Source organism: Plasmodium berghei (genome assembly GCF_900002375.2).
Source record: "Plasmodium berghei ANKA genome assembly, chromosome: 11".
Taxonomy (NCBI): domain Eukaryota; phylum Apicomplexa; class Aconoidasida; order Haemosporida; family Plasmodiidae; genus Plasmodium; species Plasmodium berghei.
Genome location: NC_036169.2, coordinates 1,394,022 through 1,410,359, shown reverse-complemented (window position 1 = coordinate 1,410,359; position 16,338 = coordinate 1,394,022). Strand labels below are relative to the sequence as shown.

Sequence of the window (16,338 nt, the reverse complement as noted above, 5' to 3'; positions counted from 1 at the left end):
AGCAGTCACATTGTACGCAATTTTACTGCCTATACATGATTACATTGTGCGTTTTCCGAACTATTTTCTCATTCTTTTTCTTTTTTTTATATATATTCCATAACACCCTGTTTAAATACATTATATATATCTACTAATATTACGATGAATACAAACCGTTTAATAATAACAAAAAAATGCAATTATATAATTTAATATTAGTGTTTCATTTGCTTGTCTTTAATGCCAATTAAAATGAACGTAATTTATTAATGATAAAAAATAAAATAATTAAACAAATTTTCTTATTAATTCTTTCAGTATTAAAAATGTTTAAAAAATAAAATATATTTATTTATGCTATGGTGTAAAAAAAATCAACATATACTTCATATAAATGTAAGAGATGTGAAGAAAAAATAAAAGGAAAAAAGCATGCACATATATTTATATATTTTAATATGAGCATTTGGGTCTTTTTTAAATTGGGAGTCTACAATTATAAAAAAATAAAAATAAAATAAAGGTAATAATAATAAAATGCGCATACATATAATTATATAATGCATAAACAAGAAATATAATTTGTTAAAGTGAACAATGAAATTAATGTGTAGGTCATTTTTTGAGATATAATGTAAAAGAAATTTTACATTTATTCCAAAAAATAATATATTCATACAATTTGTTCACTCTTTTGTAAACATATAAAATATGATACTTTCACCATGAACAAAAATGAAAAATGATAAAGCATTTTAGCCTCTGCGTAAAATACATCTTTTTATGCTGCATTTAAAATATTGTTTCAAAATATAAAAAAAAATGGAAATAAAATTAACGGTCGAATGTTGCAGCATGTGGATTGCTCAACGAAGGGGTAAACTGCGGATATTTTGGATCTGTAACAAAAATAAACAAAATTAAAAAATATACATACATATCTATCTATATTTTTTACAAAGGTATAATGCTTCATAAATTCGCAATTAAAACACAAGTAATATTTCATATATAGTAAGATGCACCCCATTTCATTTAAAAATATATGCATATTTATTTTAAAGCAATCATTTTTGAGTCAATGCATTTTTATCATTGTGACATTAAACACATATATAATAATTTATAGCTTTTAGTTTGACTATCTATGCAAGACACATATCAACAAGTATTTCTACTTTAAATTTATATATAATTTTTATTATTAAGATGTAAACTGATAAAATAAAGAATTATAAATATATATTATTTTTTAAACTTACAAAATTTTGCTAAGAATTCTTTTAAAGAGATCATCATGTGCTGAGATCGGTCTTCTATTAAGTATGAGAAAAATCTAAGAAGCGATAAAAAATCGAAATAGCGAAATGAAAAAAAATGAAGTGCAGTAATCATAAATAAATGGTATATACATAACAATAAATGTACATTGTGCATGCAAGGTATAATCACTAAGGTAATAAAACAATATATTACTTGTATTCCAATGGGTCTCCTTGCTTTACCACCGTTAATTTCATGTAAGATGGTGTTCTAGCCTTTCTTAATGCATTTATTATATTTAAAACTTGTAAACCAGAAGGGTTATCAGATGATCCTAAAAAATTATTGTTTAAAATAATGAAAAAAAATTGAATAAATAAACGAATATATATTAGCACCTCATAAAATTATAAGCACATATAATACACATGGGCGCATGGACATTGTTCTCATTCGTTAATTACCTATATGGTTTTCTGCGTACTCTGAATTTAACTGATCAAGTGATTGAACACCAAAAACTGAATATATCCATTGAGGATTTATGCTTCTGTAAAAAATAAAAAAGGGTGCAAAATGGTGATCACATAATACATGATATTGTACATATAAAAACAAACACTTTTTGCAACGTTATCATATGTAACATTAATTAATATATTTTTTCTATTAGCAAATTATTCCATTCGTTCGTTTATTTATATATTTAATAGTCTATTTTCGTCACATTCCTCAGGAAAAAGGGATAGTAAAGAAAAATTATTCAATGGACATACCTTCCTATCCACATGACTATGTTTTCGCCATCCTCCACCAAATAACATCCATCCTGAGTCATATTTTCGCATGTCAAATTAAGGGTTGCAGGAAATATAAAATTATTATTTTCGTCATAATGCCCATGGTGTTTTTCGAGATTATGCAAGCTAAACATTCTTGGATAAAAGTATGCTTCAATTGATTCGACTGGGATATTTTCTAATCGTGACCATTGATATATTCTCATATCGGGTGGTACATCTCCACTATCTCTAAATGCAACAGATTTTAGCATACCTAAAATATATATAGGTAATAATTGTAAGTTTTCTGATGATGACAATTGCGTAGATAATACTTGGGAGCATAAGGTTTGTATTAAATTTCTGCCATCAGCTATTTTTCCTTTTTTTATTACTTCTATAGCTTGGTGTGATAATAATGACACAACAACTTGGGGATTAATTGAATCCGTAATTGTTTTAATGTTTTGAGTTATCGGCAATGCATATGTGTGTAATCGTATTCGTCTTTCCCCATTAGAATTTGTATATAATAATGCTGATTGTACATATACTACTGAATCTTGTACTACATTTTCTTCTAAATCTACAACAATACTAAAGGTTTGACTCGAATGGCAATTAGGTAATGCTAATAAATCTACACCCCTAAATTGAAAATTGCCATACCAATTAGTAATTTTCCAGCCTCGGCTTATTCTTATTCTCATTACAGATTCCCATGCTGTTTCAGTTGTCAATGCAAATAACAACTCTTCTCTTAATTTATCACTATATTGATGTACATTAAATTGTGGGTAATAATATAAAGAACCTCCTGAATTTTTTATTAATGGGTATATACTAGCTAAATCTATGTTATATAATGGGCATGCAAACAAATCAACAGCTATTTGAAATTGTGTTATACTTTGTGCAAATTCTCCATATTCATTATTAGCTGGGTTTAACATTTCTACTTCTCGTAATTTCAAATCTGTATTACTATTACCTGAATTACCAGAATTATATATTTTTTTATAACTGCTACCTTTATCTTTTGCTTCTCTATTTACATTAACTGTTAAGTCACCTATATTTGGTACGGATGAAAGAAAAAATAATATTTTACCTCCTACTTTTTTTATAAGCATAACTGCTGCTTTTAATGCATTTCCTGCACAGCAATCGCTCATCTTATTATTCCTCCACATACTTGGTAAGTTGTCTAATAAATTATCAATTACATTTTGGCATTCATGCACATTTACTAAAATATTTTCAGGTAATGGGATAAAAATATCTTGTATATCTGACACTACCATCATTTGAGTTTGTTTTAAATTCGAATTTAAATTATAAAAGTGTATAGTTGAATCAAATGTTATAATACCAATTAATGTACGAGGATCAAACACCTTTTTATCATTACTATTTGCATTAGTAGCATTATCATCATTATTTTTTGGTAGTAATTTTTTAATTGTATTACAAACAACATCTAATAGTCCAGAATTTATTGATGTTACTGTTACATCTATTAAAAATAAATATACAGGTGGTTGTGGTGGTCGTATCATATAATCACTTGGTGCAATAAATTCAACGCTGCCTGTACATAATTCTGGTCTTTGGAATAAATCTTTTCGCTTGCCTTTTTCATCTAATGGCACAAAATAAAATTGTGGTGTTTCATTTATATTATAACACATATTACAATTCCATTTTTTCCCTCCTGATTCAAATCGAGCAAATGGATTTATATATGTCCTACATTTTTTGCATCGAACAACAGTCGAGTTTCCAAAATTTACTGACGCTAATTCTGGGTATCCATCAGGTATTGGTGCTAATGGCTGTATTGTAAAACCTAATGGAACGTGTGTTTTTTGTTTTAATGTTCCATTAGCTGGCATATAGTTTACTGAACTTTTTACAAAATGGGAAAAGGCATTAAATTGTAAAAATTCTTGATATGTATCATTTACTATGGGTTGTACGCTATTTATAGGTTTGTTCGCATCATATCTTAAATTGTTTCCTATATCGTTGAATGTGTTAGCATTATTATTGGGAATATTAGCTGCCATTGGCATATATGCATTTTGTGTCCCCATGTATTGACCTTGATTATTTAAATAAGGATTAGAATTGGGAGGTTCCCTACCATACATGCCTTCATTTAAATTATTTGAATTTGCTGCATATGCGTCATGTTGCACTGGATTTTGCAAGTTATAGTAATTTTGCCCGCTGTAATAATTTGGATTTCCTTTTACAGTATTATAACCCGCATTATCATTATTATTACCCATAGGTGGTATATTTCCAGCACCTCTATTAATATTATTAGTAGTGTTACCGCTATATGAAAACGGACTAGCAATTGGTGTATTCATATTGTTTTGATTGTTGTAATTTAATGCATTGTTGCTACTATTAGTATTACTACTGTTATTAAAATTATTTAACCCTCGATTGCTATCATGTGGCTGCATTTTTTATTTCGTAAAGTCATAAAAATCAAATATACTTGAAAAAAAAATATGTGACACGACTTTGTTTTCAATAATGCAACAAATCGCAAATGGAATAATCAAATGTTGCAATAAACAATAAATTGTTGTGAAAATAATAATTTAACAATTTTAATTTACACATATACGTAAATTTTTTCTTTTTTTTTTTGTTTACATATATAAGCACACATATAATGAAGTCTGGTGAAAAAGATCATTAATTTATCACGGCTTCATATAAAAATAACAACTTAAAAATAAGTGTCATTATATGTGCATCTATACATAACTTATATATCCAAACATATACATATATAAAAGCATGAAATGCTATATTATTTACATATGCGCAACATATCAAAAAATATGCACATAGAGAATACCATGAACAAACACAAATATGCAATATTTAATATTTAGATATGTAAATATAAAAATGCGTAAATATGTGAAATTACGTAAAAGTAAAAATAAAAAATGTAAATGTAATTTCGTTCTGTTTTTATTGATTTTATCATTAATATAAATAAATATATATATATACTTCCTCTATTTTTCTTTATTATTTGTTCTTTTTTTATTTTAGCCTTTAAACATTTATTAGGATTTCTTTTTCCTAATTTTTAATTAACTGTATATTTTTGCTATAGCAAATAAATTTTATTCAATAATATAAAAAAACGTTTTAAAGTGCCATATATATATTATATATTAGTAGTAAGAAAAAAATATATTTAATGCTATATGCATTTATATATACATAAAAAATATAATTATATTTTAATGTATATAAATGACTTAATAATATACGTTGTATATTTTTCTATGATTTGTATCCTTGCTAGTAATACAATATATTTGTATATATTGATACAAATTTTTTTTATGAATATATTATTAAGAATTTCGCTATACTTAAATAATTTAAAAAAATACTTGTTCAGTATTATTTTATATTAAAAATCGCAATATAATTCATGTGTATTACGTGGCAAAATATTTTTTTTAGAGATCTTATTATATATATATCTAATTTATGTAAGTAAAATAGTTTGAAAAAACTATACTTTTTATATGAATGTACCATTACTTCCCATCAAAAAAAGCACAATGAAAATTGATATATAAATAAATATGGATGTATTATGAAATATACAATATTGCAATGACAAATTTTTTGTTATGTTTTTTTTTCTTCTCATTAGTTGACATTATATTGTTGTTAATTACACTTTCGTTTATATGCATAGTTGCCACAATTAATAAAAAACTCGGAAAAGTACCACAAAAAATATACACAAGTATATGCGCATTTACATTTGTAATGTGTTTAGTTACTAAATATACAATACTTTATATTTTGGTCATGGTATATATATTTAAGAATTAAGAATAAGTAATATAGAGTAATACCAATTTAATTTTATATAAAATATGTATACGCGGTAATTTCCTGTTTTGGGAACATTTTCTTTTTGTTTTACTTCATAAGGATTTATAATAATGAAAAAAGATAGAATTAGTCAAGCAAATAATACTTATACTCACACCTTTTTGTTTTATATGCTGTCGAAATTATAACCATATGTGATTTCAAAAGAAGTTATATTGATTTACCACTTTTTGATAATGCATACATAGATTGTTCATCGCCCCACTGCGTGCATATACATATTTCTATATATAAATAGATAGTTATTCCGACATTACCACACAAACAAAAATTCCTTTTTATATCAATCATATAAATAGCTATTATATTTTCCGCATCAAATGAGGGAATTTGAATGGACAATGTTAAATAAGCCAAACTGAAAAAATTCCAAGTTATAAGAAACGTAAATAAAAAACTTGTGCTATAAAACAACGTAAAAAGGTTATTATATTTTCTTAATAAATAAAAATTATATATAGAGAAAATATAATTGAGGGCAACAATTCAAATTATATGTGTTATGTTATATGCTTTTTAGGTATATATAAGGTGAGTATTTTCTTTTATAAAATTCATATTGTTAAGGATAAATGTATTTAACTTCTTATTATGGAAAATACTAATTATTCATGCTTAATAAATATTTTATTCACCATATTCTATATATATTCTTACAATCTTATGATATGTAAAAATTTAAAGATATGCTTTATACGCATTAATGTTTATAAAAGGAAATGTAAATCTGGAGAGAAAAATATGTATTTATATATAATATTATCTTTATTTTTCTCTAAAAAATTAAGGGTTTTATTTCAACTTACAATATATCTCATCCATTAAAATTTATTTCAAATACTAATATTTATATTCTATTGTATGTTTTATGTGACTATAAATATAGAATCAGGTATGTATAAATTAAAAGCGGTGGTTTTATTTTAAGATCATCCTCCTTCAAGCCTAAAAAATATGCAATGTATACATTTAAAAAAAAATATATATCATATTGTGCATTATTATATGAAATACATTATTTTCTTTAACGATTTGTTACAAAAATCGTATGTTATATATGTTTCATTTTCTTAATATTTATGGCATAATTCTTTTTACGATTACAAAGAGTATATAACAGTTAATAGTATGGAAACCCTGCTAAATTGAGTGAATGTCGAATAAAATTTTTATATAAACATAACTATATTGATACATCCTATATCTTTAGATAGATACATAAAATAAAAGGATGCTAATATTTATAGGAGGCAATAATATAATTGCTGCAAGAATGTTCCTCAGTTTTCAATATATATATTAATAACTGTATATATTCTTCATCAAATATACATATGAATGCGCAAATATGTAGTAAATCTATTAATAATAGGTATACGTGAGAAAACATATTGAATATATGAAGATTTTTGAAATCTATCATTGCTAAAACAGTCATATTACAAAATAAATATACATATATGTACTATTAATATAATTGGAAAGCCTTTGCAATTAGACGATAATATACTGTTACTATATTAAAAAATTAAAGGGTAAAATGCCTCTAAAAAATAAATATGGAATTTTAAACATAGGGATAGAATATAACTACAATGATGTGAATGATGTACAGATAAGTGAGATAAGCCCAGATTTTATTGTGACAAATCTTTTTAAAGAAAGCCCAGTAAACTCTAATAACTTTAGTAACATTAGCCACAATAATTCAAATGAAGAAAATAATAAAAATTCCGAATATCAAGTATGCCCACTATTTGGGGATAAATTTGAAGATATAGATATATGGAAAGAAAATATTTATGGAAAAATATCGGAGTGGATCGATACAGATAATACAGACGAGGCTTTTAGCGAATACTCCATCGACGCCCTTAATAAACAAATACAGTGGTCAAGTTATATATCAGTAAACAATTTAATTATTAACACTCCATTATATAATAAATGTGATAATTATGCTAGATGCATTAATTCCAATATTCACAACTACAATGGAGTTTCAATAACTCTAAAAGTGTCATTAGCCCAAAAAATAAAAAATATCGAACACCTAAATACTAATTTTAATAATAATAATATTTCAAAAAATAGAGATAGTAGTAACGATTCATGTGAAAATATAATAAATGGATGGAATATTTGGGCTAAGTTTATATCTTATTGTAATTTTGATTTTTCAAATTTGAATGTAGCTATAGAATTCGTAAACATAAAAGATATTAATATTAATAATATAAATTTAGATATATGGAAATCAGAACCTGTTAAATTAATAATCATACCTCTCGATGTATTTTTTATAGACTCTAAAACTGGATATCCATATTTACCGAAAAAATTGAAAGATCTTTTAATATTTTTTTTTAGAAAAAATATTGATATAGTATTAACTGCTCAAAAAAAGGGGGAGGATCATTACATATACAATACGGAAAGCGGGGGCATATATTTGGAAGGAAAAGGGATCGAAGCCGATGAAATGAATATGATAGAAAAAACAAATAATAGATATAAATTAGGTAAAGACGTTAAAGAAGATTCAGAGGGTAAGAATGAATTCGTTGACAATATTTACTATCTGAAATGTTGTATTTATTACTTAAAAAGATTGTTTATGTCAATTGAAAATTTTGATACCCACACTTTATTTGACAGCTCGTATTGGGATTATTTACAAATCCCCTTGCAGCCATTAAAAGACAATTTATCATCTCAAGTTTATGAAATATTTGAAAGAGATAAAACAAAATATGAAAAATACGAGTTAGCTATTTCAAAATATTTATGTGATGAACTAAACAAAAAAAAATATAATAATGATAAGCTTAACCTATTAAATGAAGAAAATAATAATAATAATTCAGATAAAATTAAGATAAGTAAATCGGATGGAAGGCATTTTATTATATTTGTAGTAGGGGCTGGTAGAGGACCATTAGTCGATTGCACGTTAAAAGCGTTAGAAACGAATAAAATAAATAACTATTCTATTTATGCAATAGAAAAAAATAATAGCGCTATTTTAGTATTAAAAAATCGATTGCTAAACGAAAAATGGAAAAATGTTAAGGTTATTAATAGTGATATGAGGCATCTAAAAATAGATATAAAAGCAGATTTAGTTGTTAGTGAATTATTAGGTTCATTTGGAGATAATGAGCTTTTCCCTGAATGCTTAGACAGTATGAAAAAATATTTAAAAGAAGACGGGATTAGTATCCCACAAAATTGTTTATCTTATGTTGAACCAATTTCGTGCGCAAAAGTTTATTATAAATTATGTAATAATACTTTTCCAGGAAATAATGAGAATTTTTATGTTATTAACTTATATTCTTATTATAAAATTTCAGAAGGGCCTAAAGAATGTTTTTATTTTGATATACCAAGTAAAAATATAAAAAATGATAATTCTAATAATAACCGTTATAAAAATATCAACTTTAAAGTAATCAATGATTCATATTTACATGGGTTTTTATGCTACTTTAATTCAAAATTATATAATGATGTATATTTATCAATTGAGCCAAATACCCATACAAATAACTTACACAGTTGGTATCCTTTATTTATTCCAATAAACAAAATTATTTTTTTAAAAAATAAACAAAACCTTTCTTTTAGTATTTGGAGATTAACAGATAGTCATAAAATATGGTATGAATGGTGTATCAATGAGCCAACTAGTACAAATATACACAATTATAATGCCCGATATTTTTCTATTGGTAAATAATACAACTAATAAATAATTTTTATTACATATTCATTTTTTAAACTATATTAATTATAAAATACTTAGATAGACAAATGAATAATATTTTAAATATATTTTTAAATTGTTTTAATCATCTCCGTTGCATACAATGAGATACTCTTCATAAAAATTTGTAATTATTATTACGCGCAAATGCAACTGGGCGGATATATATTTTTTTTTAATAAACCAAATTGTATGTGCAATATATGTTATATCTACACATGTGTAATTTTAATTAGTAAACTATTTTTTTTGAAAATGCAAATTGACAACTATTATTATGTCACTCATTTATTTTTTTAGAGCATAAAATTCATAAACAAATATTTATATTGTTCCTTTTACAAAATTATAATGCTTAAATAATAATGAAATTAAATTTACTGTTTAAATGCAAATTATACATTCGCTTGATCGCGTATATTATGTATGCGTTTGAGTTAGGTTCATTTACAAAAATGAAAGAATATAATTTTAGCATAAAATTGACGCAATTTTATTATAATTTATATACACAGTAAAACTACAGTTCGCACATAAATTAAAAATGTCTCAAAAATGTGCTAAATACAGGTAAATTGTATATGCATTGTTTATATGTAAAAAAGGAGTGAACAAAAACTTATTCGATAAGTATTTTTTTAAAATCGTTATCAACATTATTTATATATTCATTTGCCTTTTCTTTACTAGTTATGATGACAACATTTTTTTCAAATTCTTTAACTTTTTTTTCTAATAAATCTGCAAATTTATAAAAGTCTTCTTTTTTAGTATTCATAACTCTATTTCTGAATTCAATTCTATCTTGTTCAGTTTCATTTGATATAATTCGTGAAAATGAAAGTTTGCTCAATTCAACACCTCTTCTAGGTCTATCAATTGTTCCAATAGCATTGATTATATATCTTAATAAATCATTTTTTGTCATAACATCGGCCATTTTTCTTAAACCTTGAGCTGCTTCTCTAAATGTTTGCAATGTTTTTTCTAAATTTGGATCTCTTGCTGATAAAAATACAACAGTACCATCATATTCAATATCAGCAAACACACCATAAGCACCATTAAGACCTCGAACAGTTTCCCATAGGTATGAGTTTTTTAATGCTGCTACGATAACAGTAAAGCTTGGGTCGAGATATTCGCCTTTATTAAACAGAACTCCAGACATGGATACAGAATTTACAAATGTTGGGACAACAAGCAATTCTTTTTTTACCTCTTCTCCCTCCAATAATTTCTTTTCTTGTATTTCTTTATTCCATCCAACCACTTTATTAAAACTATCATTTTTGGAACAATATGATTCATTTTCATCAAAATATGACAATAAATTATTGAACGAATTTTTTGATTTGGCAAACAACTGATCAATAGTTCCTGGATCAACTGTTACATTCATTATTAAATTATTTCTTTTAAATATTTTTTTTCTGATTCTATTTAATATGGCTTCAAGAGATTCATAGTTAGTTTCGGCTAATTTTAATTGCTCTTGTAATTTTAGATAATTGTCATAACCATGTATTAGATCATAAGCATAATATTTCGAATTGATACGGGATTTAACATATTTTATTAATATAGAATGTCCTTTTGAAGCGAATGTCGTTTTCATTCCATTTATTTTTCTCTTCAAAATTTCAATTACTTTTTTTTTATTTGAAAAATCAGATTCCTTTAATGCTTCTAAAGCAATTTCTAAAGCATCATTACATTTATGACTTAACATATGCATCTCAAAATTAAAAAAACCTTTTGCATTATATTTGTCAGTTACATTTAAGCGATCGCTAGTAGATAATAATGCTACATTTGTCATCATATTACCTATATTTTTTTCTCTTAAAATAACAAATTCTTCAGAAGATCTTTTATTTGTTTTATTTTCAAGAATTAAACTTTTAAAAAGGTTTAAATAGCTTAACTCTTCAAGTGTTAAATTGTCCAATGAAAATATGAATTGTAAATATAATATGCCACTTGTAGGTATTTCATATATTAGCATTGGTACATCAGCATTTTTACTATCATTCTTATCATTTCCATCCTTATTAAGAATGTACTTATTTATAAAGCGATCCATATTTTCCTTAACCAATGTTTGGTTATTTTTAGTTTCATTGTAATGTTGCATATTGTTTTCATTATTTAAATTAGTAAAGAATGGGTTTACTGGAATTTCTAACGTTTTTCCATTCAAATCAGATATACTTATAATAGGGAATTTATCCAAATGTTCTGGTGATTCTTCTGTATTTTTATATTTTGTTAAATTTTCGAAATCAGTTATAATATTTTCTTTTTCTTTTTCTGTAAAGCTTTCTATTCTTTTTTTTAACATGTCTTTTTCTAATTTTTCTTGTTCAGTTCCATAATTTTCATCACCTTCAAGCAAGATGACTACACGATGGTCATTATTTAATAAATGCTTCTCAACGTATTTTTCTAAGTATTTGGGCTCGTTTTTTATCTTATCTTTAACAACATTTAAATGCTTTTCGAATTCAAATATTAGTAATGGATCTTTTCCATAATTCAATCTTGACGCCATTTCAAAAACAAAATCTATACTTTTTGATATTTTTAAATTCGCTTCTTTTAAAACAAATTCTATGTTATTTATGGCTGCTTCTACAGCTGATTTATTAAAACCTTCTTTAACAACTTTTTTCAAAGCCTCTAAAACAATTTTTTCGACTTCATAATGTACTTTATCTAAACTTATATTTTTCTCATTTTTTTCCTTAATTCCTTTTAGCCCTATGCTGAAAACATATTGAACTAAACTATCATTTAGACCTCTATCAACAATACTATTACCCAAACCACTTTCTATTAAAGCTTTATATAATACACTTTCCGATGTATGGGTTAATAAATTATTTATTATTAATAATGCAAAATAATCTGTTGGTGATTCTAAGCTTAGATCAGTGTCTGAATTTTTATGTTTTTTTGGATTCAACAACCATGAAACTGAGGCTAAATTTTCTTTTTCTTCTGAATGGTCAGCAAATTTTTTCTTTATATAAAAGGGCCCTTTTCTATATTCTTGATAATTTACATGTTCCACAGCATCATCTCTATATTTAGTAAAATCTAATTGACATAAGTAATTATCTACAAAATTTAATAATTCGGTTGGATTATTTTTACTAAAAAAAAAGACCTTAATCTTTTTGGGATTATAATTTTTGTAATAGAATTCTTTAAATTCTTCATAAGATAAGTTTGGAATTTCTTTTGGATCACCACCACTGATATTTGAATGAACATTATCAGGAAACATATTTCTCATAACTTCATAATATAAATCTTGTAATGGATTGCTGAAGGCTCCTTTCATTTCATTATATACAATACCATTAAATGAAACTTTATAATCTTTAATTTTAGGAATATCTAAATTCTTTTCCTCTTCTTTTAACTTTTCGACTTCATATGTCCACCCTTCTGTTTGAAAAATAAATTTATTTTCTAAAACATTTGGTTGAAATACACTATCCATATATACTGCCATTATATTAAAAAAGTCTCTGTTATTCATTGACCCAGCCATATATATAGTTCTATCATTAAATGTGTAAGCATTTAGATGTGTATTTAACGTTCCCTTTTCTAATAGCCCCATAGAATCCTTATAATTAAAATTTTTCGAACCAGATAAAACCGTATGCTCTAATATATGGGGTATTCCTTTATCTGAATGGGTCAATGTTTTAACATAAAATCCAAATGCTTGCTCAGCATCTAATGGGTCATTTGACCCTAATGCTATAACTTGCGTTTTGGCCTTTTTATGTTCATAAACAGTATAAGTCAAATTTAAATTCTCATTATATCTTTTTTCAACAATATCGTAACTTTTATGCTCTGGGCATTTTTCATTAACCCACGCAGGCATTTTATTCATGGTTGCAGCAAACGAGTAATTATTTAATGTGCTTATTGAATAAATATAATTATTTGTAAATATACTATATCTTTTCTTATCTCCTTTGCATAAAATCCCATTTACGCAATTTGTGATGATGTTAATATATCCTAAAACTTTCATTAATTTCATTTATTATACTGCACATATATAAAAAAATGCATTATATATCATATATATAATATTATTTGAAATTATTGAAAATTTGTTTTTACTCAAAGATATATTTTTTTCTTCACATAATTCACTTGACTTTTACTATATGTATCTTTAAATACGACGTAAATTTCTATATGAAGTACGCATTAAAACATATATTTAATATATATATATATATATATATATATTTATTTATTTATTATTTACATGTGAATGCATGATACTGCAAGCAAATGTATGTATGGATTAACGATATGAATGCAATTGTGGGTTTTCCGTTACGTGATATTACGTACCCGATATCAATTATAGCTATATTATGTATTATATGCGTATGTACTATATGTACATATTCAACCTGTTATTTTTACAAATAAAATGTGGCTTTCTTAAATGATTATCTTCACGATTATGAATTGGGTATATTTTTATTATATTTTTTCATTATTATTTATTTTTACTATTTGTTCATTTCATCTGCAATTATATTATTTATTTTCGTCACTATTAATTATTTTTATTTATTACTAGCTAATTACAATTTTTTTTTTCGATTATTTCTTATAAGTTTTTTTATTCAAATTGCATGCCTTTAAATTAAAGTTGGAACTATATTTTTTATCGTTTTTTTTTATTTTCTGCATGGCATTTACATTTTTTTTTGAGGGGAATTATGGATTTTTTAAATTCACTAAATTAAGCAATAGTGAACGGATTTTGCCCAACAAATCATAAATACCCCAATTGATATTTATTTATATATGCTTATTTATCAGTTTCTGTGAATCTATAAAAGCATAAAAATTTCCTTAAAGATATAAAATATGTGTAATGCTTAGCATATTAATGCATGTCCAAGTGAAAGTTATTAAAAATGTTCAATTTTATAAGTACATAAATATAGATGAACAATTTACATAATTAATGTTTTGTAAAAAAATATCGAAAATAGAAAGAAATGTCTCAACATGTATAAAATATAAATATGCGTAAGTATATACTTTATATGTGTAATTATAAAATCTATGGAATGCCATAAATATGTAACATCAATAAATTCGAATTATTTCCACCTTTGAAAATGTAAATACCATCATTTGTCTAATAATATATTATTTCTTATAATTTATATTTATATATATTATGAATAATTTTTAAGTGTCTGCAATATTGATGGGTATGTGGAATTCATAAAAGTACAATATTCAAGATTACATTAAATGTGAAATTTCCAATGAATAAAACATATAGTATCCCTTTTTACATATATAAAAATGGGCATATAGAAAAAAATGTAAAAAAATTAATATAAAAACCGATTTATTATGCGTATATATGCAAAGATATTAACATATTTTGTAACGTTTTATTATGCCTTTTCATTATTGTTTTTTCATATTAGTGTGTCAAAATTTCGATGATTTTACATACTATTTAAATATATATTTTAATTGAAGACTGCATTGTTGCACTACACTATGATTACTCGATCGTAATATACCATCCTATATATAAATAAAAAAAATAACAGCGTTATAAATTCGACACTAATTGTAGTATTATTTACCAACTTCTATTTCATATAAATTACGTTTATACATATTTTTATTTCATTTTAAAAAAATTTTATGATGACATTCCTGTATATTTTACATGTTTAATAATTATACACATATTATTTCCAATTTCATACATATAAAATATCCACATTCCTTTAAATCCATAAAAAAATAATGCTCATTTATAATTATACATATATGCATTCTCTCTTTTACAAATTTTATATATGTAAAGTTCAGAACTTAAAAGGAAATTATTTATAGTTGCTAAAATGATATACTAGTCAATTTTCGACATTAACAATAAGTAAATAATATAAATTCGAGATATCTTTATATAATTTTTTTTTGTATTCACATTCTAACATCATCTATTTGTATTATGTTCATAATTTTTCCTACTGAAACAATTAAACTTCTTAAAAGTGTTTTATAAAGTTAGATAAATTAAAAAAAAACATTTTTGGCTGTAAGAGGGAAATAGGATTATAAAGTACAAATGATCCTTTGCTACTCATTTGTTATATCTTTCATTTCATAGTTTTATTATACTTCCTGTATAAATGAAGAGGGATTATAATTGAAAACAAGCATACATAGTACATTACTCTAACATTCTATCTTTATATATTGATATAATAAAATATACATAAAAATGAAATTATTATAAACTTGCTGCATTTATCAATCATTTTCTAATAAGCAATTTTATATACTAATTTTATGTTTTTCCTATACAAATCATTATTTCATCATTATTATAAAATTAATAAATAAAAACAAATTAAATAAAGAAAAAATAAGGCGTGGGATATGCTAGTATTTAAAAATACATAGTAATGATAAATATTATTACATATATATTCATAAATGGTACAGTTATAATATTCTTACATAGAAATGTTTAAAAATATATACACAAATGCATTTCTAAGC

General features: G+C 24.5%; 3 protein-coding genes across 3 annotated transcripts; 1 reads left to right on the top strand and 2 right to left on the bottom strand.

Moving 5' to 3' along the window:
- Nucleotides 1-816: 816 nt before the first annotated feature.
- Nucleotides 817-4,504, bottom strand: PBANKA_1137200 (protein transport protein Sec24A, putative; the record flags this gene model as incomplete). The annotated part of the gene is made up of 5 exons (XM_034565930.1): nt 817-881; nt 1,245-1,318; nt 1,459-1,579; nt 1,710-1,795; nt 2,022-4,504. The coding sequence occupies 5 exons, from the start codon at nt 4,502-4,504 to the stop codon at nt 817-819; spliced, it is 2,829 nt and encodes a 942-aa protein (XP_034422578.1).
- Nucleotides 4,505-7,518: 3,014 nt separating this feature from the next.
- On the top strand, nt 7,519-9,720 carry PBANKA_1137100 (protein arginine N-methyltransferase 5, putative; the record flags this gene model as incomplete). Its single annotated transcript, XM_034565928.1, has 1 exon — nt 7,519-9,720. The coding sequence occupies one exon, from the start codon at nt 7,519-7,521 to the stop codon at nt 9,718-9,720; it is 2,202 nt and encodes a 733-aa protein (XP_034422577.1).
- Nucleotides 9,721-10,366: 646 nt separating this feature from the next.
- PBANKA_1137000 (bergheilysin) lies at nt 10,367-13,816 on the bottom strand (the record flags this gene model as incomplete). Its single annotated transcript, XM_034565927.1, has 1 exon — nt 10,367-13,816. One exon carries the CDS (start codon nt 13,814-13,816, stop codon nt 10,367-10,369), a length of 3,450 nt encoding a protein of 1,149 aa, XP_034422576.1.
- Nucleotides 13,817-16,338: the final 2,522 nt, after the last annotated feature.